The sequence below is a fragment of the Vulpes lagopus genome, chromosome 8, assembly GCF_018345385.1.
Source record: "Vulpes lagopus strain Blue_001 chromosome 8, ASM1834538v1, whole genome shotgun sequence".
Lineage (NCBI taxonomy): Eukaryota > Metazoa > Chordata > Mammalia > Carnivora > Canidae > Vulpes > Vulpes lagopus.
The window spans coordinates 68,383,381-68,410,146 of record NC_054831.1 but is presented as its reverse complement, the minus strand read 5'-3'; the positions used below and the strand labels follow the sequence as shown (position 1 = coordinate 68,410,146).

The window sequence follows — 26,766 nt, the reverse complement described above, 5'->3', positions numbered from 1 at the left end:
TCAGAAGATTGACTTACATTCTAAGTGTGGTCAATGTGTCTCTTCTAGATATGTACACACTGCTGGGCAATGCCAATGGGGCAGCATGTGCATTTCCATTCAAGTTTGAGAACAAGTGGTATGCAGATTGCACAAGCGCTGGGCGATCAGATGGATGGCTCTGGTGTGGAACCACCGCAGATTATGACGCAGACAAGCTATTTGGATATTGTCCATTGAAATGTAAGTAGCGTTGTCGTCAAGAAAATTTGCCACATTTAGTACAGCAACATGGCGATAAGACCTTGTGTTTATTGGGACTATGTTCTCTCTCAAAGTTATTTCCCACTTATCATCTTGTCACACTCCACTGCAACCCTGTACGGATATCATTGTCCCCACTTTCTAATGGAGAAAGTGATCCATGTTGGCTGAAGATCAGGACACAGATCTTCTGACTTCTCAGCCCTGGGCTGCATACATGACTCCTTTATTTCCATCAACTGCTTCTTTCCTTCAACTGTTACTGTTCTATCTGTTATTTTTTAAGGCTTTAGGGCAAATTATGCTGATGCTATATATACTGAATACTGTCACCATTGGGACTTACCTTTATTAAACCATAGATCAAAACCAAATTTTTTTTTAAGATTTTATTTATTCGTGAGAGACATAGAAAGAGAGGCAGAGACACAGGCAGAGGGAGAAGCAGGCTCCATGCAGGGAGCTTGATGCGGAACTCGATCCCCAGACCCGGGATCACACCCTGAACCAAAGGCAGATGCTCAACCACTGAGCCACCCAGGAGTTCCTCAAAACCAAAATTTAAACAATGCCATAAGCATGTGGTTTGATGGGGTGAGAGAGATGTGAGGGACTCCTGATGTTTTGCCAATGTAATGAAAAGGGCGCTTTCCTGTGAAAGTGATAGTAATAAATAGTAATGACAGTAAATTTAATTTAAGAACAGTGTCGTTTAATTTAAACCTTGCTATGAATCAAATGGCAGTAGATTATTTTTATGCTTGAAGGATTTTTAAAATGAAAACGTATTACACAGTAATACAAAATAAGTGGCATTGCATGGAATTGATAGGAAGCAGCCAGAATGTAAGAATTCTCCTATGTTTTCTCCACACTCAAGAATCTGTAAGGAAACAGTGTAGCTGGTTGAGGTGCAGGAGAGAAGGGAGTGGAAGAGCCTTGGAAGCCAAGGCTGAGACTGAAGAAGGAGGCAGGGCTATCACCCCCCCCCACCCCCACCTCCCCACCCCAGTCCCACCCCCGTCCTCAGCCTCCTGCCAGCTATCCTCTTCCTTTTCTACCCCCTAAACTTCACACTTGCTCTTGCTCCCTCAGGCTTTATAGAGCACAGCAACTCCTGTTTGTGCTATTCTCCTGAGCTTTCTCCTGCTGGCCTGCAGAGGGGTGGGTGCAGGAGAGGAGTTAGGTGCAGATGCAGTCTGGGATGATTGTAAGGCCACCTGAATTGCAATAGCATCACTTACCACTGAATTTTGGGAACTACACACAAGCATTATTGTTAATTAATAATTAATTATTAATGTAATATTAATAAAAATAATAACACATAAATTAATAATGCTAAAAATGTTTTAGTGTCTCACAGTAAAGCCAGAATCCTAAGAATCATGCTTATTTCTTTTAGATTTATAATCCCACTTAAAATAAATTTTATTTTTCAGCCCTATATATTATTGTAATTTTCTTCCGTGTGCAGTTCCCATGTTCTGGGCTAATATCTGCAAAAACTCACAGGCTTCCCATTCATGGCGATGCTGCTAACTTGTTCTTGGGTAAAGTAATTGTATCTGCCTCTAATAACAATTTTCAGAAGTTTGATTCCCACGAAAAGTTAATAGATGTCTGACCTCTGTATTAGATGTCTTTTTTTGTTGGAATTGAGATATTTTTCCCCTAAGATAAAGTAATGCTTGTATTCCAATGATTGAGGAGTGTTTTTCACCTTTACTTAGTAGAAATGGTATTTTATAAATCTGTTATCAAGGAATTTCTTGGAGGTGTGGATTTCATGAGTCTACAGCATCTTGCACTTAAGTGATATTGATGAAGGAGTTAGTTGTTGGATGTATGTATGATTTAGTCAATCATTAAATGGAAGACAAATGACTAGTCACTAATCATAAAAAAAAAACAAAAAACACAAAAAACCTCACGACCTTGGGATCCATGTGTGTTGGAGGGGTATCCTGAGTATTTTCTTGAATAATCTTTTAGTCTTGTTACTTCTAATTTATGTCTTCAAAACCAATGTGTGTGTGTGTGGTTGGTAAAAGTAAAAGTAAAATAACTATAGGAAATTTAAAAAATTGTTTGATTTTAGTGTGCATTAAAAATTTAAAGCACATTTAATACATTCATGCCTTTCTTAAAGGGCTTTGTGATTTCCCAATCTACTTCATTTTCCTTGCTTTGTGTTCCTTTCAAAAGAGCTTTTTTTTTTTAAATATTAGCCTTCAACTAGCAGGTTTAATACAGGAAGATAAGGTACCAGTTATTGACCTAATCTTCATTGTCCTTTGCATTGTTTATTGTAATGTTTTCCTTCTGTTTAGACATTTATTTTAAAGTATCATGAGAACAGGAAAAGGAAAAGACCCTTTCTCTCAGTTCTCCAGAGCTTGCAACTTTAGCTTTCCACATCAGTTGTACTGGTTTACTGTGGGAATTTGAACAATATGGGGAGGTGTAGAGTCAGCAAACCTATACATTCGTTGGGAAATAGATTTTAATTCCTTGATCTACAGTGCAAAATATACTCTTTAAATGAAGAGAAGAGTCAAATCACATTTCCTTCTTTGATTATGTATATCTCTTACTTCCATTTCTGGGCAGGAAAATAATCCCTTCTTTTTAAAAAGAAGTCTCACATTGTTTACCGTATTAGATCTCCAAATTTCTAAAAATATGTATTTAAAACAACTCCATCTTCAAATAACCCTTAAACCAGTCTCATGTGAATGGATGGTCTCACTTAGTGGAGAAGAATCTGAGAACTAGTAAGATCTCAGATCATGATCATTTGTTTTATATTTTTTAAGATTTTATGTATTTATTTGACAGAGAAGCACAAGTAGGGGGAAGGGCAAAAGGAGAGGGAGAAGCAGACTCCCCACTGAGCAGGAATCTGGGTACAGGGTATGGGGCTTGATCCCAGGACCCCAGGATCATGACCTGAGCTGAAGGCAGATGCTTAACTGACTGAGCCACCCAGGTGCCCCACATCATGATCATTGATCATTTAAGTTTAACATTATCAATTCAAATTTATCTTTATGTAAATATATAGTCATTTTATAATGAAAACATCTTAGAAATTTCTTCTTTTTTTAAAGATTTTATTTATTTATTCATGAGAGACAGAGAGAGAGAAAGAGAGGCAAAGACACAGGCAAAGGGAACCTGATGTAGGACTCGATCCCAGGACTCCAGGATCACACCCTGGGCCGAAGGCAGATGTTAAATGACTGAGCCACCCAGGGATCCCCAACATAAAAATTTCTATGTTGTTGCCAAAATGAAGTTTTATCTGTTTTTCTTCCTCTTTGATGTTTCATAGAACCACAAGTTTCATATCACATTATGTGGTATGTGTATGAAAAAGGTTACTTCCTTGTCACATACAAAGATTCATGGCAGCGTAGGTTATATGCTTATGGGAAACTGGCCAACTTCTTGGCAGGTTGAACACTTCTCAGAAAATTTGAGAAGTTACATGATTCCTCCTCTTCCTTAGGAATAAGTGAAGAAATTATTACTCCCTAGGATTTGTAAATAGAATTTTATATTATCCCCCCATGCTTATGCTCTCCCTCTCTTGCGCTCTTTCTCTCAAATAAATATAATCTTTTAAAGAGAGAGAGAAAAAGGGGACATTTTCATAACATGAAGCACACAGAAATATTTCATTTGTTGACTAATTTCCCAAACATCTTGTAGGTAACACACTACGAATAATATTTATCCGTCTCTACTATTGGCCTTTCATAAAGTATAACTAAGTTTATAGAGTATATTGGGAATTAAAACAGCAAAGGCAGAAATAAGCTCAAAGAATTATTTTTTACTCTAAAGGAAGGAAAACTAACCATCTACTACTGGCTGGGGCTACATAAATTTAATATATTCTAGAGATGGGAAAAAGACTTTAAAACTAAGGATAAACTAGTGAGTGCCACTGCCTGGATACAGGTAGAGTCCACGACTTTGCCTTCTAACACCCATGCCTTTTGTCTGAGAAGACCCAAATAGAATGTCCAGGCAAAATATTCACCTCCTGAGAGAAGATACATATATTCTCTTTCCCCAAATTTCCCCAGGAGTTTGGGCTGGCATCTCTATTCTTAGTTTTTGCATTGGCTCACTTCTCAACTCAATTGATCCCAAACATCTTGACACAGAAATAGGGAGACAATACCTCTCTTTCCTTTCTTAGGCAGATGAAAAAAAATTAGATGTGGTTGATCTTTTGAAAACTCTCCTTCTCTATCAAAGGCGTGAAGAAAATCTCACAGGTGCTTTTAAAATAAGTAAGAGAAAAGAAAAATATATTTCAGACAAAAATGCTATTAGAATTGTTTAAAAAATATTGTTTTCTGAAAGTCTTTTTATGCCTAATGCAGCCAATTCCATTGACTTCTCTTACAGTTGAGGGCAGTGAAAGCTTATGGAATAAAGACCCACTGACTGGCATTTCCTACCAGATAAACTCCAAATCTGCTTTAACTTGGCATCAGGCGAGGAGGAGCTGCCAACAACAGAGTGCTGAACTCTTGAGTATCACGGAGATACATGAGCAAACATATCTGACAGGTAATGACGGGTAAAGAAAAGAAAGTTGTAAGATCATGATGATTTTATTTCTATTTAGTTTAGCTTAAAAGCAGATGGTGCATCTGATTATAGACATCAGGAGAGAGTCAGTCCTGAGCAGGTATTACAGGGGTAGTCAGTCCTGAGCAGGTATTACAGTCCTGAGCAGGTATTACAGATTTGCCCCCTGGAATGGCAAGTAGGTTTTGTCTCAGGAGCAAACTTTCTTCCATCAATTATGACAGTTTCAAGAACCTGTGTTGAGAAGGATTCTGAGAATTGATCTGGGCTCAGAGTAGAAGGCATCACAATCAGTCGGTGATGTTCTTGGACATGGCAGGGGTACTATGCTGGTCAAGCATTCCAGATCTAACCTGAAGCCAAAGATTTTCCATCAGCATCACGGAATTCAAAAGGAGAGAAGGAAGTATATCGTGTGTTCTTGCCACAAGCAGGGACGAGTCAAGAGCAGCTCTGAAACTTGGAGTCCTTTTTACTTCCTGCCTCTCAAACTCCCAGACTCTACTGATTTTCAGGCCTTATTGGTGTTCTTCACACAATGTGTTTGTTTTTTAAGCATTTGTTCTTATAGGATTGTGAAGATGGGAAGAGAACCAGTGTTTGCTTGAGATCAAACTATTTGTTTTAGCTTCTGAAGTCCACACTTGGGGAGCCGAGAGATTAGGAGCAGTTCTAGTTCACCCTGACCCTGCTACCAGATTAATATATCTCTAATCCTATGCCTATCGTGTTCAAAAAAGCCATCATGGCTGTTTATTTCCTATCAAATAATTAACAGAACACCTTTGCCTGGCATTTAGAGGCTGACAGCTCTTCCCTGACTGCTGTTCTCCTTTAGGTATTTTGCAGTCTTGACAGAAGAATTTTGGGTCTCTCATCTTTATCTAATACTTTCTCATTGCCATATCTTTCCCCATGCTGTTTTATACCTGGAATCCCCAAATTTCATACAGGTGAAATGCAATCTTATTCATTTCTATCTGCATTTCTCTTATTTGTTTACTACTTTTATAATAGATGTATATGCCCCACTTCCCCTGCAAGACTATAAATACATTCATTTGTTATTTCTTATTCATTTATTCAACCAGGTGGCTGATATCTGTGTGTGAGGTATTATGATAGGTCCTAGAGACATGAGGGTGACCAGAGCCAGTCATGTCCTGTCTCCATGTTGCTTAAAGTCCAGTGGGGAAAACCAGCATGAACCAGAAGACAAATAGATAAATACAAATTTTAGTGAATGCCATGAAAAAAGCAAACTTAAAGACATGTGACGGATGGATTATAGGAGCAAATGGCTGAAAATGAGGAATGTCTTATGAATAGTGATATCCCTCAGTCCCCAGTGTTATGAATAGTGATGTCCCTCAGCCCCCATAGAGATTCACATAGAAACGTCCAAGGAAGAGAGTCTCAAAGAATGTTTGCTAAATGACAATTGGTGGTGTCGCACAATAAGAATAATTATTTAGAAATTCAGCCTCACGTGTGGACAGGTGGTCATTTTATGGCAAGAAGATGGTTAATGCAATGGTTCGTAAATGTAAAGTTGCATATGAATCATTGGGCCACTTTGTTAAAATGAAGATACATGGGCATGAATGCCAGGGATGCTAGATCAGTAGCTGTTATGTGGGGCCCAGGAGTCTACATATTGTCAACCTTCCAGGTACTTCTGGGGCAAGTGGTTGAGGGACCACTGTGTTAGCGCCTTCTGTGTCAGCAATGCCTACATAGTCCAGTTGACTAGCCACCAGGCAGCAGAAGGTAGGAGTAGAGAGAGAGAGAGTAAACTCTGGAGCCAGACAGCCTGGGTCTCAGCTCTTCAAAGCTTTGAAGCTTCTGGGCCTCAGTGACATCATCTGTTAAAGGGGAGAGTATGTGTAAACCAATACGAGGGATGGAGCATGTCCCCAGTTTGGCCTTTTTTTCTCTTTTTGGATGATAGGTCTTCAATGACTGGAACACATTTCCCCTGTAAGTTATTATTATTTTTAATTGAATTAGGAGATGTTTATTCCATTCTCTTTTTGGAGAAAAGAGGTAACACACATTTATGTAGCACAGCCTTGTGAAATGCATTTTTTTAAAAAGATTTTATTTATTTGACAAAGAGAGAGAGAGAATATAAGCAGGGGAGACTCAGACTCCCCGCTGAGCCCGCTGGATCCCAGGACCCAGAATCATGACCTGAGCTGAAGGCAGATACTTAACTGACTGAGCTTCCCAGGAGCCCCATGAAATGCATTTTTCTACTCTTCCTCCATTCCTGAGGACTGAATCATGAGCTGCTCCACTGTAATAGAATCTTTCTTACAATAATAGTTGGGTGCCAAGCTTAGCATTTATTAATGGTCTCTTTTCAGTACAGACAGCAATTGATCATTTTATTTCTGTTATTATGACCGAGACCAATAGTAGAAAAGCAACCTGACCTCACTGTGTGTTCATAAGCTCAGAGAAAGAATTATGCCTCATGTCTCCTCAGTTATTCTGTTTCATGTTGGTCTGGGAGGCCTTCCTACTATCAGGGCAGAGTATCAGAGTGATTAATATTTACGACCATGTATAAAAATCAGGGCAGAAAGCATGGACAGAGACAAAACTAAATTCATGTAGATGATCAAGGAAGGTAAAAGATGACATCAGACAAGTCAGGTGTTTTCTGTGTGAGCTGGCCTGGGTGAGAGAAAACTCTATCAGAGGTGAAGTGGTTTCTGTCAGTCAGAGAACGATGAATACCAAATGATTTCATTCATATGTGGAGTTTAAGAAACAAGACAGATGAGCAAAGGGCAAAGAAGAGAGAGAGAGAGAGAGAGAGAGGCAAACCAAGGAACAGCCTCAATCACAGAGAACGCACTGCTAGTTACCAGTGGCCAGAGGATGGGAGTTATGGGGGGAATGAGTGATGGGGGTTAAGGAGGGCACTCATGGTGATGAGCAGAGGGTGATGTATGGAATTAAAATAAAAACTTAAAAAAAAAGTTGAAATGATTTGAGCTGGATTTTTTTTTAAGGGACTCTGGGTTGTATTATCTAGACTCTACCAAGTTTTACTTGGTTTCTGGCTTTCTGGAAGCGAAGGTACAGAATGCAGGTGACTTTTTACCTGCCTTACCAGCTGCATGGAGGCAAGGGGTGATGTGAGTGCAGCGGCTCCAGCTCCGGCCTCAGGAAATGCTTTCCTAATCAGCCAGTGCTATTCTTGGGTCCCTCAGGAGTGCAGACAGGCGCTAAGAGGCTCAGAAGCCGAGTTCACCTCAGATACTTGTTTGAATCTTATCCAAGCCTCCGGAATTTTAGTCAGCAAATTTTAACTGAAATCTGGATGAGAATGATTTCACTAGTGAGATTTGTAGCATTTCCTGCTTTTCTTTAAGTCAGAAATATCACAGATTGGGGGGGAGGTCTAAAGGGGAATTCAGAAAGTAAAACAGAACTTTGTTTTTTGAAGGGAAGATAGTCATGGCATTCAGGACTCACTGGGAGGTAGTAGGAAAGAATCTGGAAAATAATGGTGTGAGTGAAGAATTGTAGATCTACTCCATTTGAGGAAATATGCCACTAAAAGGAAAAAAATGTATACTCATAAGTAGTTACTTTCAAAATAAGATTTATTCCATGTGAGGACTGTAAGCAGTGTAAATAACATTTTTTTAAAAGGTGTAAACCGTTTATATGACTCAGATCCATTCAGCTGTCATGTATTGATCAGCTGCTGTGTGCCGGACACTGGGCTTTATTTCTAAAGCTCATACCAAACTCTTAAATGTCTCCATATTATAGATGAAATAAAAGGGAGAAGCTAGAAATTTGCCTAATACCTCCTGTTAAGAAAACAGCTGGATTGGAGGTGCCCACTATCTTTCCATTTGCTCTGTCCTGGTCCTGCTCATGAAATGAGCCAGGATCTGGTGATTTCCAAATCACTAAAGAGAATCCTTAATTTAAGTATCAACAAATCATTCTGGTGAATTTAGTTTAAAATGGTGATCTGATTTCCCCTTGTGTTGCAGGGCTTATTGTGTCTGCCCACCGGCAACTTCTTATATCATTTATGATCATTGCATCATCCTCAACTTCTGTTTTTACCCCCAAAATGTTGGGAAGCTATTTATCCTTCAATTTCTGAATCAGAGTTATAACAGCATATGTGCCGGGTTAGGGTTTACAGAACTGAAATAAGCTGTAGGAAGTGGAAGTTGGCTTGTTTCCCTGATTGTTTTTGATGCTGGTTGGAAAGTGAATTGGACCACAGTACAGGAAAGATGAAAGGGAAGGATAACGTTGGATGTGAATGCATCTTCTGTTATAACTAGGTTCAAAAATAGGTGCATAACCATTTCAGACAATGCACATGCAGAAAAATAAAGCATTAAAAAGTTCAGTGTGTGGAATCGATACTTTGTATAGTAATGCTAAAAACAACAACAACAACAACAACAAAAACAACCCTAGGTCTCTCTATGATATTACAAAAGCACATTAGAGAAAGAAATTTGTGGACAATGCTCATCTGCTTTAAGTGGTGATGATATATTTAACACAAAATTTGAATTTTGTTTCTAATCACAGGTTTTGCCAACCCTGATTCAAGATAGAGTACTAATACTGATAACAATAGCAGCTTACATTTATTGGGTACATATTATGTGTTAGGCCCTGGTTTAAGAAGTATTTACTAATTTAATACTTTAAAACAAGCCTAGAAGTACACAGAGCAGACTCAGGCTATCAGAGGATAGATAATTCCTATAAGAAGCTATCTTCTTTTCTCATTTTGCCAAACACAGTAATTTAAGCCATCTCAGACAAAATCTACTTTAATTCTTCCTATGGTCCATGAATTACTGATAGTTTTAAAAGCTTAGAAATGCTTATTTTCTTAATAACAATTAAAAAAATAACAGAGTATTTGATTTGGAATAAATAGCTATATTTAACATTTGTGAAATGCTACTTTCAGCATCATTTTCTGTAGTATACCCCTCTGTAAGTATAGAGATAATTATTTTCCAGGTTACTACAACTTTAAATAATTTATGGAAAAAAATCATTCAGTGCCCAATAGTACTTAACAGAGTAATTACTAACATAAAATGTAGTGTCGGTATGACGTTGATCCCAGAATAACATTTCTAATGCACAGACCAGTAAGCAAGTATTTCCTCTTGACACAAATTACCTATTACATAAATGAGGGAGGACAGAACTTTTAAGTTGATTTCTTTCATTTATCCAAAAGTGACCTAAGTAATAAAATAGTACTCAAAATAGTTTAAATAACTATATGTAAAAAATAATTAACAAACTAAAAAGAAACCATTGATAAGATGAATAATTATGAAATTGATTTAATATGAATGAATTTTTATCACATTATTATTTTTTCAGATGATTGTAATCATACTTGATGCTCATCCCAGAGATTTAAGGCTAAAGAAATATCAAGACTTGTCCTTTTGATAATCTCTTCTCTTGGTAGTTTACAATAAACATTTCTATTTTTTGGTAAAATTCCAACTTTGGAGAACCAAAAGCTGCATCTTTGCAGGTGATAGGAATGAGTTCTGGCATGTGCTATTGTTTGGAGAGGAAGGGCATGTATCGGAAATATCTGTCTAGTTCACTGTTGTTTATTTAAGGTGCTCTAATGTTTAAAGTTATCTAGAAAAGGTATTAGTAGTAACTCACAGGCAAGATTAATTTAAGCAGGAATTGAAGCCACTGGAGAAACCACAGTGAACCCTGGGTTCCAATCCTGATCTGCTAATCTCCTTCACTTTAAAAGTTCCTTAATCTCTTTGTCTTTGGTTTCTTTTTCTGTAAAATGAAGAGATTGAACTAGATACCTCCCAAGGTACTTAAAGTACCTGCCTGTAAGAGCTGTGCTAACTCAAACATTTTTTCTTGAACATTTGATAAAAATGAGTGATTCTGAATTCATTTTCACCCATTTTTACATTCCAGTATTTGATTTCATCCCATTGTTATTTTATCACTTTATTTTAAAAAATCACACAGTAGAGTTTATTTTACTTCCTGAAAAGTAAAGAGTCAAGTTTACTTTTCAGTAATTCCTGCATTGAATTCAGTTCAGTTTATTAAGCAATCAGCCTACCTAATCAATATCAACCTAATCATATCTTCAAGTGGATATTTGGACTGCCCTTTGCTAGTGCCTCTCTGCCAGATGCTGAATAATCTGAGTGCAACATGAGGTCACATTATCTCTAAAACCATTGTCTTCACTTTTATGGAAGTGGATGCAATAAATGTGAGATCTGATTATTTGGCACTGAGTCACTTTGACCCCTATTCACTTGGATTGGTGACTTGAGTGTGTGCATGCATACATGAGTTGATGAAAAATTGGGGAAAATGTTAATGACTTTGAGGTAGCTCAGTTGGAGAACTAGAGTGTTTGCACTTTGGTGTCACGAGACACCTAGCATAGCTAGTGAGGATTAAATGAACACAGGCAGTGCTCTGAATAGAATAAGTGCTAATTCTTGCCATTGACAAGAATACCAACTTAAGTTTAGTACTTTATTAAAGACAGAGAATAGTTTTATTTTTTATGAACTCTTTGTTATCAACTAAAAAGAATGTGAAGAGAACAGAGAATCTGTGTGGTTTTTAGAAAGTATAAATAGTAACAAATGAGAGTGTTTAACACCAGAGGGCTGAGGTGCGTGTGGCTTGTCTACATCAGCACCAGCCAACCTCACACAGTTTGGAACATTGTAATTACAATTTATGAAGTGCCTAAACAAAATGTTGTTCATGTTAGCCAAAGATTTTTGCTTAGACTTTAAGCAAAATATTAATGAGAGAAAAATGGATCTTAAAAGATGCCATAAAATAAAATTCTTTTTTTTTTTTGTAAAATAAAATTCTTAGGATAAGTTCTAGAATGTAAGGTTAGGTAATAATTTGTGGGCATGATAGATCAAAATGTTTAGTAAACATTTTTATGATAGAATATTTTGAATTTTATTCATAATAAATGTTATTTGTACACTTGGGGCACCTGGATGGCTCAGTCAGTTAAGCATCTGACTCTTGATTTTGGCTCAGGTCGTTATCTCAGGGTCGTGAGATCCAGCCCCACATTCGTATTCTGGCTCTGCGCTGGACATGGAGTCTCCTCATCCCTCTCTGCTCCTCCCCCTGCTCCCCCCCCCCTCAAATAAATAAGTAAAATCTTAAAAAACTTATTTGTACTCAAAAGTGAAGTAAGAATGTTATTATTTGATGATAGAGTGTTATCCAAATTAAAAAAGCACACTCATACCATTCTATAGGAGTATTCAAGACAATAGAGTTGAAGCCTGGTCAGATCTGGGTTAGAAGCTTACCAAGAATCTTACTAAGAATCTTACTTAGGCTCTCACCTCTGTTTATCAGCCGGTGGAGGTAGTAGTTGTACTTACCTCAAGAGAATGCAAGGAGAAATGTTGGGCATGGTGTTTTAATCATTTCTCTCAAATACATTTTGATTCAAGTACTTAATTCTGAATGTGATTCCATTGTCTTTTCCAAATGTCAGTTTTGTTTTTGCTTTTCTTGTATAGGATTAACTAGTTCCTTGACCTCAGGACTCTGGATTGGACTTAACAGCCTGAGTTTCAACAGTGGGTGGCAGTGGAGTGGTGGCAGTCCATTCCGATATTTGAACTGGCTACCAGGTAGGGTTCAGCTTGCCTGGGAATAAATTCATCTAAATTTAATTTATCTGGATACCATGGGGATCTTCATCATCTCACATGTAGAGCTCAAAGAAAAGAATTGGGAAACTTTACTGAATACAGTCCATTTCTCATGTTGCTTTGAAATCTGCCAACTAGATTTGTGTATACTAAAACCATAAAGTTTTTATGGTTCCTGGGATATGGATTTGTCTGGAAGGATTATGACACCAATCAATACAGGACACTGTTAAAGTGTATATATATTCTCTGAGTATTCTTCATTGGCTAGGTATTATATTCAAAATCAAATTTTCTAATTTTACAATGTTCCAGTTGAAAGTGCTTATATATAAAATGTATACTTATGAGATATATATACTATATAATGCTATATTATATATTCAAAGATTTTATATGTATTTATTTATATTTACACACACATATTTGAGTGTGGATTATTTGGGGCTGGAAAATTTCTCATTATCTTGAGCCCTGAGATATTTGTGATATTTGCTCTGATTATCATTATTATAATGATATTAACTTCATTGTTTCCTGTTGTTAATCTAATAGAGCTGCATTAAAATAATATTTCAGATGATAATATTCCAAGGTAATATAATAATTCATTACCAGTTTTGTTGGCAATTTGTGGTTTAATTATAAAGAAATGCTGTTGGGGGATGACCAAGACTTCAACAGCTGTCAAATTTTTTGGAGGACAGAAAATGCTGTGAACTAATTATGTCTACATTTTCATAACATACAGGTAACAGAACATAAAGGAGGCTAAATAATAAATGTGTTTTACATACATGGCAATCATTCAGAGAAAATAAAAAAGACCAATGATGACAAAAAAAACTTTTATCTTATTCACAAATGCCAACCATTAGTAGCTGCTTGAGGTGCTCTATCGAGTGTGATTCAGAACTCTCCACCCATACCCCTGTACTAATTAATGTTGGTTTATTAGCAAAGAGTACAATAATTAATGATTACTGAATGCCATGGATGTGGGAAAGGATGAGTCACATTTTCATTTACTAGTTCTGCTATGAGAAAATAATGATACAGTGTTCCTTCATATGGTCAGACTGCTTTCTTAAAAGCCACTGAATGGTTTTTGCATTTGGCTTAGGAAATTAAACTCTTCTGTATTACTGATTTATGGTATTTAGAGAAAATGAAAACTTAGAAAGAAAGAAAGAAAGAAAGAAAGAAAGAAAGAAAGAAAGAAAGAAAGAAAGAAAGAAAGAAAGAAAAGAAAAGAAGGAAGAAGGATATTCAGAATAGATGCTAAAACACAAGAGGGAAATTTTAGAGGATACATTTTGGTTTAAATTGACTGGCTTTTACTATGAAATTCCACTTCCAGTGCATTCCTTCAGTGCATATTTACAGGGCTGTCCTAGAATTGGCTTTGCTTTCCTTTACAATATGGGAACTAAACATTACTGCAAGGGAATATAAAATGTCCTTTTTGTGGGTGAGGATTTGATTTGCCTGCCTACTCAGATTAAATTGGAGAATGCCAATTAGGCTCAATCAGATCTTTAGATAATAATGATTTTTTTTTAAATAAAGATTTTGTTTATTCATGAGAGATACACAGAGAGAGGCAGAGACATAGGCAGGGGGAGAAGCAGGCTCCCGGCTTTGTGCTGGACTGGATCCCAGGACCCTGGGATCACTACCTGAGCCAAAGGCAGATACTCAACCACTGAGCCACCCAGGTGCCCCAATCTTTTTTTTCTTTTTTTAAGGAACTAGAGTATATTCTTTGCTGCTTATTATTGCACCTTAGGCAAGTCACTTTATTGTGCAATTTTGGAATAATTATTGTAATATTTAACCACTTGCATTCCAAGAGTTCAGTGAGAAAATTGAGAGGTTAACTTCAGTGAAAGTAAGGAATGAAATTGGAATATGGTTGAGAAAGGAAAAGAAAAATTCTCTCTTTATTAAACCAAATTCCTGAGAAGTAGTAGCTGCAAGGTTAAATCCCTTCTGAAATAATGAGAGTTTCTTCAAACTAAAACCAGAAATCTTTTGGAATAGTAGAAGCTGTCATTGCATGAATTATTTGATCAAGCATTCAATTGAGTACTTACCAAGTAATAATGTATCTATTGAAATACATTCACAGTTTAAGTGAGGATATTTTACACAAATGATGTAGAAGTGTGAATTCAAATATATAACTGTGGTAGCCATTGAAAGACAACTGATTGATATGTTAAAGTCCTCATCACTACTGATTGATATGTTAAAGTCCTCATCACTAACAATGTCTTTCTTTGTGTGCTCTTCCACAACTTTCAAAAAATTTTGACAAAAGCTTTATGGAACCGGTGATATGATTCAGTAGGCTGGGTAGAAAATCTTGAGGAAGAGTCTTAGTTTGGGGGTGTGTCTTATCAGCATTTCCCATGTCAGTTGCTCCTCAAGCTCCCTTTCCCTTGTCTTTCTCCTCTTTGCTGTCTTTCTCTCTCTTGTTGGAGAAAGATTCCCACTTTCAGAAATTCTCTAGTTTGCTCCTCACAGTTAGCATTACTTAGCTTTTTGGTAGGTATTTACAGTGTTCAATATGACTGGTTTGGAACATCATGTGTTTTGCATTTTGTTAGATATCTCTTGGTTATACATCACGAAACCCAACATGAAGATTGTTCAAGATTATATGGTCTAGCTTTATTGTTGATATTGTGAAAAAAGTTGTTTTCAAAGAAGTAAATTTGTATAATCAACATTTTAAATGTTGGAATGATCCAATGACAAGAAAAGAAATAGACACCCAACATGTCTTTTCTCTGCAATCAGTAAAGATTTCTTGGTGAATGTGAAGCCAGTGACAGAATGGGATCCATTAAATACTAAGGATGAAGCCGTGCCATTGTGGGGGCTATCTGCTTGTAATACCTATGATAATCCACTTTGATTTTTCCTTTTCCCCAAAGGAAGTCCATCAGCAGAACCTGGAAAAAGCTGTGTGTCCCTAAATCCTGGGAAAAATGCTAAATGGGAAAATCTGGAATGTGTTCAGAGACTAGGCTATATTTGTAAAAAGGGCAACACAACTTTGAATTCTTTTGTGATTCCCTCAGGTAAGTGATCTATTTGATCTGAAGTGTATAAAATATTTTATTTTAAAGAAGAAAATTATAGTCTAGCCATAACTGTGTGAAATGACAGGTTTTCTTGATAATTTATGGAGTAAACTTAATGATATCCCTACGGAATTTCTTTTTGTTGGTTACTAGTAACCACCTAGTGTGCTATGGTGCTCAGGCATGTACAAAGCCTTTGAAAGAACATAAATAAAGAATAAGAATAAGGATAAATAAGAATTTAAGAATAAGAATTTATCCTCATAGGAGCTCTGTGAGCTAGGCATTATTATTCACACATTCTAGACGAGGAAGAGGATATTCAGAGGATCTATAAAACTTGCACATGTGACAAAACTGGAATCCAAGCTAGGGAATAGATATCTGCAAGGGACTTTTTAAAATTATATTCTTGCTATTTAAGGATCCATCTGGCTCTAGTGCTGTAAGTTTAGTATCTTCAATGGCAGTCTTCACAGAAATGAGATAAAACATCCAAAAAGTACTCAATGAATTTTATATATAGGCTAGACTCTGGGGAAAGAATTCAGTTATGCTCCCTCTTATAATTTTGAGAAGAATTAAGTTACACAAGAATGCACCTTTTTTTCTTCAAACTGGCAAAAAGCAAGCAACCTAAACTTTTTTCACTATCGGCTGTTTTTGCAGAAATTCTCTAGTTGTATGTATGTATGTATGTCTTCTGCTTGAGAAATCTGACACTGTGGCATTCTTGGCTTTTCTCTTTGACTTTTTCCATGCCTGGGAAGTCAAAAGGTACAAAAATGATAGGAAGCAATAGTATTTTCCTTCCACCTCTAACATTCAGTTCTCCTCCCAGGTAAACTGTTTCTGGGTATTTATCCTTATGTAGTTATTGTATAAATATATAAACAAATATGTCTATAATAATTTTTGTCTGTTTTAGTATGCAAATGGAAGCATACTCTATGTATATTCTTCACTTTTTTTCAGATAAAAATTTTGGACATCTTTCCATACAGTACACAAATAGCCTCTTGGTATACTTTTATGGCTGCATGATAGCCATTACAGAGAGAGACCATGTATACTTTTTGACCAGTCACCTAACTGACCTTCAGTTTACTTCCAATTTTTTTATTATCGGAAACATTCCTATCATGAATAACTTTATACACATGTCATTTCATGCGAGTGATCATTCCTAGAAGTGGAGTTGCCAGACCAAAGAGTAGGTGCCTTTGCAAATTTAATAGATACAGATATGGTCAAGATGTCCACTGAGTACAGATGAGGGTCCTGGTTCTTGGGTTCAGTGATATTTCCAGAGACACCATGATGATTATAAGCACATGTGCAGGAGGCCTTCAGTACTTCATCTCCTCTATTCCTCCCATAGGAGAAATAGTATCATTCTTTCTCCTTGGAAAAGCTCATACAATTCTCCTTTGGAAGATTTGGAATTGCCACTTAGGGGAAGAGAGAAATGGTTGTTTTACAGCTTCCCTGGTACGGGAAGTAGAATTCTAGAACTTGGCCTTGATACTTAACCCCCAGTTTTGTGTTCCTCATCCGTAAAGGGAAATATTAATACCTGTTTTTCCCCCTCTGAGAATTTATCATAGCTGCTAGCAAATTTAAAACTATGTATGGAACTCTTGTTTGTGGCTTACATTGTATCTCTAATAGGCAGTGTTGCTCTACAGGAACAAGTGATGTTTTGTGTCTGTTCCATGGAATGCCATTTCATTGATTGTTTTAAACATTTTTAAAGGTCATCTGCACATTTTGAAGTCCTCAGCATTTGCTGACATTATTTTTAGCTTCCTAGGTAGCAAAGTCAAAATATCCCACCAGAGGGCTCCAGAGCTATACTAACTTATTTATTTATTTATTTTGTACCGTGGCAATGTTGAACATCTAAATTGTATTGAGGGGCCAGAATTTTTAAGTATATGCATTTTTTCTATGACAATAACAGAGCGTTTGGCCATCATGAGTGACTGTTTACTTATATGACTGTGTAAACACAATCCTGTAACTTGAAGTACGGCAGACAGTCCTGGTCTCTCGGGATAATGGCTTTACAAGATTCATTAAATGAATAGCAAACATTTACTGTATTGAGCATTTACTAAGGCAGCACATTTGAGAACATTCACTACCAAACAAATGTATAAATTAACATTCATTTGGTAATATAGTCCCTTTTTAAGCAAGGTCTATTGAGAAATTGCAGTTTGAAATAGTATCTGTGAAGAGAACTGATGAGCTGCTATATATCAAATATATTTTCTCAACCGACATTCATTACACCTGCCATGTACCAGGCCCCATGCCAATTCTGGGACATACAAGGATGGATAACTTGAGTTTCTGTCTTCAAACATCTTTCCTTTCCATTTCCCCAGCTCTTTACGATTATAGTTCATTTTGCAATGCGAAATCAAGATTTATGAAATTTGACCATAACTCTTAGTAGCAATAATTAGGATGTTGGCCACTGTTACTCTTGATTTAAATAATAATTGTGTGATATTTGTCATCTATAGTGACATTATCTTAAGTGTTTTCTAGTTCAGAAGAACACAGTGAAGATGAATAGCTTCGTATTAATATTGTTATTGACATTATTGAAATGTTTTTACATACTTTAGTTCATGTGCTATGACTTGCCCAAGATCACACAACTTGTGGCACATTCAGGTTTGACTGAAAGACTTCTGAATCTAAAGCTCTGTGGTCACTACAGTATCATATGCCATCTCATTGAAACAAGCCAGAGCCAGTGGGTCAGTGTAGAGGCACCAGTGGCTGGCTTATGCTCTTGTGGTTTCTGTGGCTCATTGGCGGCCCCTCTGTCTCCACCTAGTTATCATTTGTGAGTATGTGTGCCAAAAAGGAAAAGTAAACATTACCTTTAAATGCTTAGAAAATTTTGTTATACTTTTAAAAACATCTTCCCTTTTAAATGTTTTCCAAACTCTTTTTTTTCTCTAGAAAGTGATGTGCCTACTAACTGTCCAAGTCAGTGGTGGCCATATGCAGGTCACTGCTATAAGATTGATAGAAAAGAGAAGAAAATTCAAAGAGATGCCTTGACTGCATGTCGGAAGGAAGGTGGTGATCTAGCCAGTGTCCATAGCATCGAGGAATTTGACTTTATCATTTCCCAGCTCGGATATGGTGAGAAACTTTATAACAGTAATATGCTTGGCTCTCCCCCACTCTCCACCCATCTCTTGGAAAATTTAATCATAAATGTTAAATTTAATTTAATAATTGAAGATTAATAGTGAGATTATTTGATAAATATAATAAATATTAATCATGCATAGTAGAAATTGTTTAGAAATTTAAAGAATTTTTTTAAAAGGTTTTATTTATTTGAGAGAGAGAGAGAGAGAAAGAGAGTGCATGAGTAGAGGCAGGGGAAGAGGGAGAGAGAACCCCAAACAGCCTCCATGCTGAACAGGGAGCCCAACTGGGGGCTTGATTCCAGGACCCAAGATCTGATCTCAAATCAAGAGTTGGACACCCAATTTACTGTGCCACTCAGGCACCCAAAATTTTAAAAACTTTTATCAAGGAGATAATTTGACTTCTTTTTCTTTTAATACACAATCAACTGACATATAGTTTTTAAAATATTATTTTTTCTATATAATCTGCATGCAGAACAGTCTACCTTAAATTTGTCATTAATATTTCATTTATTGGAAGTACTGGTGTGTACGTATTTTCTTTTTTGACACCCATAGTTTCTCTCACCAGAAATATCTCTAAATGAGCCAGATTGTACTGTGGATTTTATTTTCTTTATTGACCTAGCTAGTACTGCTACAGTGTTGAGCAGTGAAAGAAACAGGATATTTTATTGGGGTGGTTAGGTGGTGGCCTAAACTTAAAGAAAGGTATGCCTCGATTTTAGGTATGTAATTTAAAGATTATACAGAGAATGTACTAAACAAAATACTGGAAGGTTTTAAAAAATTGATTCTATCAGAAAACAAAGAAAAATGAACTGGTAACACTTATCCCAAAGAGGAGGCAAGAGAGGAGGAACCGAATGCTAACTGGCACTTGGGTACCTGCTGGTTCAGTGATGCTCATTTTGTGCTTCCCCCTCGAGCCTGCTGACTAGCGACAGCTGTTCATTTCCAGCCAGCAAAACAAGAGGAAATGGATGGTGGCAATGGTGGGGGAGGCTTCCTGACACTTATTGCCTGAAAATTGATAGGAGTCAGGGGGAATGCAGGAGGGGTTTTTCAGCAGTTGACAAAAGATGGGAATTAGCAGAGTAGTCACAGAGAGCCTTTGCAAAGACCCCAAAACACCAGGGCTCCTAGCACCTGTGCCAAACGGAATTCTTTCCCCTCTGTCTACTTGACTCCATTTAATAGGCCCTGATAATAGCCTGCTGCAGCCTGTAAACAACTTCTTCATATTCTCTAATTACACATTCTGGAGAATTCAGACTAGAAGATAATAATGTAATCAAGACTGATATGTCTGAATAATATCATAGCATCCAGGTCATGATACTTACAGCAGGTAATAAAGTTTGCAAATGAATCTGGAAAACAGATTAGTTAAGATGCCACAGACCCAAAGTGCAAATCTTTCTCTACTTTATATAACATGATATAGTAAAAGAAGCAGCTTATGTTTATTACTGTGGTTATGTAGGGAAGTTGACTGACAAAGGTTGCTTTCATTTATTTATTTTTTTATTGAAGTATAGCTGACATACATTTTATTAGTTTCAGATATCTAACATAATGATGCCACATTTGTATTCATTCCAAAGTGATCACCACAATAAACCTATTTACCAATTTTGACTGTGGTCACCATGCTGTGAATTACATCTCCATAACTTTTTAATTTTATAGTTGGAAGTTTGTATCTTTTTGTAAAAAAAGATTTCATTTATTTATTTGAGAGAAGGAGAGAGTATGAGTGAGAGGAGGGGGAGAGGGACAAGCCGGCTCCTTGCTGAGTGGGGGAGCCTAACACAGGGCTCGATCCCTGGACCTTGAGCTCATGACCTGGTCCTTAACTGACTGAGCCACCCAGGTGTTCCTGAAATTTGTACTTCTAGACCCTCTCACCCATCTTCCCCCAACAACCTCCCACCATGACGTCTGGCCACCATAAATCCAGTCTCTGTATCTATGAGTTTTGTTTTATTTTATTCATTTGTTTTGCTTTTTTAGATTTCACATATAAGTGAGATCAAAGGATATTTGTCTCTGATTTCATTTAGTATAATGCCCTCAAGCTCCATCCATCCATGTTGTTGTAAATGGAAAGATTTTAATCTTTTTTATGGTTTTGTAGTATTCCAGTGTGTGTGTGTGTGTGTGTGTGTGTGTGTGTGTGTGTGTACACAATGGAATATATATATGAAATGTATTCTTCATTTATTCATCCATTGACAGACACTTAGGCTATTTCTATATCTTGGCTATTGTGCATAATGCTGCAAGGAATATTGGAGGTGCATGTGTCTTTTTGAGTTAGTGTTTTCTTTGGATAAATACCCAGAAGCGGAATCACTGTATCATATGGCAGACCTATTTTTAACTTGTTGAGGAACCTCAACATTGTTTTCTATAGTGGCTGCACCGATTTATACTCCTACCACAGCCCACAAAGTTTCCCTTTTCTCTACATTATTGTCGACACTTGTTATTTCTTGTCCTTTTGATAATAGTCATCCTGACACATGTTGGGTAATATCTCATTATGGTTTTAATTTGCACTTCCCTGATGGCTGGTGGTTTTGAGCATCTTTTCATGTGTCTGTTTGCCATCTCTATATACTGTTTGAAAAAATGTCAATTCACATTATCTATTTTTAAATCAGATTTTTTTGTTATTGAACTGTATGAATTCTTTATATAGTTTAGATATAAACCCTTAATGAACATTTGGTCTGCAAATATCTTCTTCCATTCAGTAGATTGCCTTTTCATTTTGTTGATGCTTTCCTATGCTGAGCAGAAGCTTTTTAGTTTGATGTAGTCCCATTTGACTTATTTTTACTTTTGTTGCCATTGTCTTTTGACTCAGAGCCAAAAAAATACTGCCAAAAGCAATGTTAAGGAGCTTACTGTTTATGTTTTTTTTTCTAGAAGTTTTATGGTTTCTGGGTTTATATTTAAGTCTTTATTTTGAATGAATTTGTGTTTATGGTGTAAGATAGTGGTCCTCTTTCATTCTTTTGTAAGTGGCTTCCAGTTTTCCTAACATAATTTACTGAAGAGACCGTCCTTTCCTCAAAGTATATTCTTACCATCTTTGTTGTAAATTAATTGACCATATATACATTGGTTTATTTCCAGGCTCATTATTCTGTTCCATTGATGTGTGTCTGCTTTTATGCTGAAACCATGCTGTTTTGATTACTTTGGCTTTGTAATATTGTTTGAAATCTAGGAGTGTGATACCTCTACATCTGTTCTTTTTCAAGATTGCTTTTGCTCTTTGGGATCTTTTGTGGTCCCATACAAATTTTAGGTTCATTATATTTCTGTGAAAAACGCCATTGATATTTTGATAGGGATTGCGTTGAATCTATATGTTACTTTGGGTAATAGGGACTTTTTTTATAATATTAATTCTCCAATCCATGAACATGGACTATCTTTATATTTATTTGTTTCTTCCTCAGTTTCGTTCATCAAGTTTTATAATTTTCAGTGTACAAGGCTTTTACCTTTTTGTTTAAATTATTCCTAGGTATTTTATTCTTTTTGATGCAATTGGAAATGGAATTATTTTCTTAGTTTCTCTTTCTTATAGTTCATTGTTAGTATATTAAAAGGCAACAAAGTTTTATGTATTAATTTTGTATCCTGCAATTTTATTGAATTTGTTTATTAATTTTAACAATTTTTTGGTGGAGTCTTTAGAATTGTCTATGAAATCATGTCAGCTGCAAATAGTGATAATTTTACTTCTTCCTTTCTAATTTAGATACCTTTTATTTCTTATTCCTGCCTAATTGCTCTGGCTAGACTTCCAATATAATGTTGAGTAAAACTGGGGAAAATGGGCATCCTTTTCTTTTTCTTTTTTTAAATAAAGATTTTATTTATTTATGAGAGACACAGAGAAAGAGACAGAGACATATAGGCAGAGGGAGAAACTAAAAAGGCAACAAAAAGACCAATGAAACTAAGAATTAGTTTTTTGAAAAGATAAACGAAACTGGCAAACCTTTAGTTAGATTCAATCAGATAAAAAGAAAATGCAAATAAATAAAAATAGAAATGAAAGAGGAAAAATTACAGGCTCCCATGGGGAGCCTGATTAAGGACTTGATCCCAGGACTCCAGGATCATGACCTGAGCCAAAGGCAGATGCTCAACCACTGAGGCTCCCAGATGCCCCTCTTTTTCTTGTTTTAAAGGAAAAGCCTTCAGTTTTTTATTATTGAGTACCTTAGTTATGGGCACACCATATATGGTGTTATTATGTTAAGGTACATTTTATTTCCAATTGATTGAGAGATTTTATCATAAATAAATATTGATTTTTCAGTTGCTTTTTCTGCCTCTATTGATATTATTTCAAAATTAAATTAAAAATTTTTTTAGAGAGCAAGCATGAGTGGAGGGAGAGGCAGAAGGAAAGGGAGACAATCTTAGGCAGGTTCCACATCCAGCATGGAGCCCAATAGCTCAAAACACTGAGCCAAAGTCAATAGTTTAATGCTTAACTAATTGAGCCACCCAGATGCCTCAAGATGATAATATGATTTTCATTTTGTTAATGATGGTGTATTACATTGACTGACTTGCAGATACTGAACCATCCTCACATGCCTGAAATAAATCCCATTTGATCGTGGTATTTGATCCTTTTAAGGCATTGTTGATTTCTGTTTGCTAACATTTTGTTGAGGATTTTTGCTTCTGTGTTCATCAGGGATTCTTTTTTTTTTTTTTTTTTTTTGTGATGCCTTTGATTTTGGTATCAAGGTAATACAGGTCTCATAAAATAAGTTTGAGAGTTTTCTTTCCTATTCAATTTTTTGGAAGAGTTGAGAAAAATAAGTTTTAAGTCTTCTTTGAATGTTTGGTAGAATTCACTGGTGAAGCCATCTGATCTTGGACTTCAGTTTGCTGTTTTTTTTTTTTTTCTTTTGATTACTGATTCAGTCTTTTTACTAGTAATTGGTCTGTTCAGATTTTCTATTTTCTGTTTCTTCATGTCCAGTCTTGGAAGATTGTATATATCTAGGAATTATCCACTTCTTCTGAGTTGTCTAATTTGTAGGAATATAATTACTCACAGTAGTCTCTTATGATACTTTGTATTTCTTTGGTATCAGTTGTAATTTTTCCTCTTTCATTTCTATTTTTATTTATTTGCACCTTTCTTTTTATCTGATTGAATCTAACTAAAAGTTTGTCAGTTTTGTTTATCTTTTCAAAGAACTAACTCTTAGTTTCATTGGTCTTTTTGTTGCCTTTTTAGTTTCTCACTTATTTTTGTTCTGATCTTTATTATTTCCTTCCTTCTACTAACTTTGGGCTTCATTTTTTTCTTCTTTTTCTAGTTCCTTTAGGTGTAGAGTTAGATCATTTATTTGAGATTTTTCTTTTTTCTTGAGGTAGGAACTTTGTATTGCTGTGAACTTCCCTCTTAGAATGTTTTTGCTGTATCCCATAGATTTTGATATGTTTATTTACATTTCATTTGTCTAAAGGTATTTTTTGATTTCTCCTTTAATCTTTTTACTACCTTATTGATTTTTCAGCAGCATTTTTTTTTTTAAATCTCAATTTATTCCTGATTTTTTCTTGTATCCTTTTTGTAGTTGATTTCTAGTTTTATACCATTGTGGTTGAAAAAATGCTTGATATGATTTCAGTATTCTTAAATTTATTGAGACTTATTTTGTGGCCTCACATGTGACCTATCTTTGAGCAGATTCCTTGTGTACTTGAGAAGACTATATATTCAGCTGTTTGGGAATGGAATATTCTGTATATGTAAATTATTTATTTCCATTTCTTTAAGTTTTTTCTGGAGTTTCATTTAAAAAAAAACTTGGAACATATTCCTCTGTTTCTACAATTTGTCTAACTCTCTGTTGGATTCTGTGTGTCAGGAATCAGCTACCTCTCTGTCTTAAAGTGGTGGCCCTGTGTGGGTGATGATCCTTACCATCTAACTTTGCTTTAATCATTAGCTGTTTCTTGAATTGTCTCTCCAATATTTCAGACTTGCGGGGCCCAGAGACAGTCCCCCCACTCTGGCTACCAAAGCCTAGGACTCAAGGGGCATCCTTTGTGTGGGCTGTGCATTGAAGGGATGTAGGGAGGTAAAGTGCTGCTTGCTGTTTTTGGGAGGGGGCTGTAGTAGTGGAAGGAGGTGTGGGGCCCTCACCTACTGCCTCTGGCAGGGCTACAGCATCAGTGTGATGGAATGGCATTACCTGATTAGATTGATAGTGCAAAAATAGCACCTATTAAGTCCCCACACTAGCAAAGTAGAGGAAGAATGTAAGAATGGTGCCTTTCTGCACTGTTTTCTCTGGAGAGATTTCAACAGACTTTTGCCCCCCCCTCCCCCCGGCAATTTTTAAGATTAGCAAATGAATCTCCTTTGAATATGGTCTAGGAACTGCTGCTTTTGCCTTGGGCTTTGGGTTGAGTGCCACTGCATGTGAGACCTCTGTTCTGACAACCCTATGGTTCTCTTGGATTTGAGCCCCACTGGTTTTCAAAACCAGATGTTTTGGGGTCTCATTTCTAGTACACATCCTGAGAGTTGGGGTGCCTGATGTGAGACACAAATTCCTTGCTCCTTAGGAAGGAGTTCCATATTTGTGAGACCCCTCCTGATGGTGGGTCACTACACCCTTGTGGGTTTTTGGCAGGACTAAGTCTCTGCTTCTCCTAGCCATCTCAACATGGCCTTTTTACCTTTTGTTGTAGAATAGTGGTTCAGCTAGCTGTCAGGTTCCTTTCAGAGGAATTGTTCCATAGGTAGCTATAGATTTGTTGTATCCATTGGAAGAGTTGAGTTCAGGATCTTCATATGCTGCTGTTTGGAGCTGCCTCTGGCAAAGGTTGTTCTACAATTCAGATTAGGAATTAATACATTTTCACTGGGAAATCTTCCCTTCTTTATTGTTGATAGGCTGATTTATTTAAAACAGTAACAATAATATAGATAAAAACAAATAAAAGTAAAGGTAAACAAAATTATTGTTTCTAAATCAAAAGCCTAGAAGACTCTTTAAGTAGTTGAGACAATATCTCTTTGTAAAAAATATCTTTGTATTAATTGTGGAAACACAATGGAGAAATTGACACTTGCCCACATAAGTTATGACTATATCAACTAAGACAGCTTCCCTAACTGATTCATAACAATTTGTCTAACAACTTTTTAAACTTGTGTATTGTGTATTTTTATAGAATCTAGATTGTGCTTAGGAATTATAAAAACTAGAGGGAGGTGCACAATTTAGTGAGAAAAAATGTTTATAGAGAGTTTACATTTTTATTAGTCTTCAACCTAAATCCTGGAAGGGCACATGAGGTCATTTTGAAGCTTATATTTTCTGCCCAAAAGATCATGATCTGCCAAATTAAGTGAAAGGAAAAGGGGATCATCCTGGCGATGTCATTCATGCTTCATGGCACTGGAAACATCTGCTGGGGCTGGCAATGGGCCAATTATGGACTTCTCCAAAAGCAAAGTTGAGTGACAACTTTTAGGAGGAAGAGATGAAACCATTTAGGGAAATTCCTATATGGTATGGCATTTTTCTCATTTTCTACTGCAACATCATCTTTATAATCCTTTGGCAAGTAATTTTATTTTTACCATGTAAAGAACATAAGTCAGACATTCATAATGACATTTCCAATAGTACAAACTAAATAGACATTGTCTATTCTTTCTTTTTTTGAATTTGCAAATATATATGTTTCTAGCCATGAAAGCTTAGGCCTTAAATTTTATCCCATTTTAGTTAAAACATTTAGAATTTTTAGAATTTTAACTACAGATAAGATCATCAATGTTCTTCATAGAATAAAACAAAATGGTCACATCTTATATCTGTACCTGGTTGTTTTTGTTTTAACCTT

The 26,766-nt window shown here is 36.2% G+C and overlaps 1 protein-coding gene across 5 annotated transcripts in view; it reads left to right on the top strand.

Moving 5' to 3' along the window:
* The window catches only part of MRC1 (mannose receptor C-type 1), a 100,439-nt gene that overhangs the window by 21,992 nt on the left and 51,681 nt on the right, over window positions 1–26,766 (top strand). For all 5 annotated transcript variants that reach the window (XM_041766162.1, XM_041766160.1, XM_041766159.1 and 2 more), the window contains 5 exons: window positions 49–222; window positions 4,669–4,833; window positions 12,438–12,551; window positions 15,515–15,661; window positions 18,647–18,832. In XM_041766162.1, the coding sequence (XP_041622096.1) occupies window positions 49–222; window positions 4,669–4,833; window positions 12,438–12,551; window positions 15,515–15,661; window positions 18,647–18,832 (786 nt within the window). The remainder of the gene's footprint in view (window positions 1–48; window positions 223–4,668; window positions 4,834–12,437; window positions 12,552–15,514; window positions 15,662–18,646; window positions 18,833–26,766) is intronic.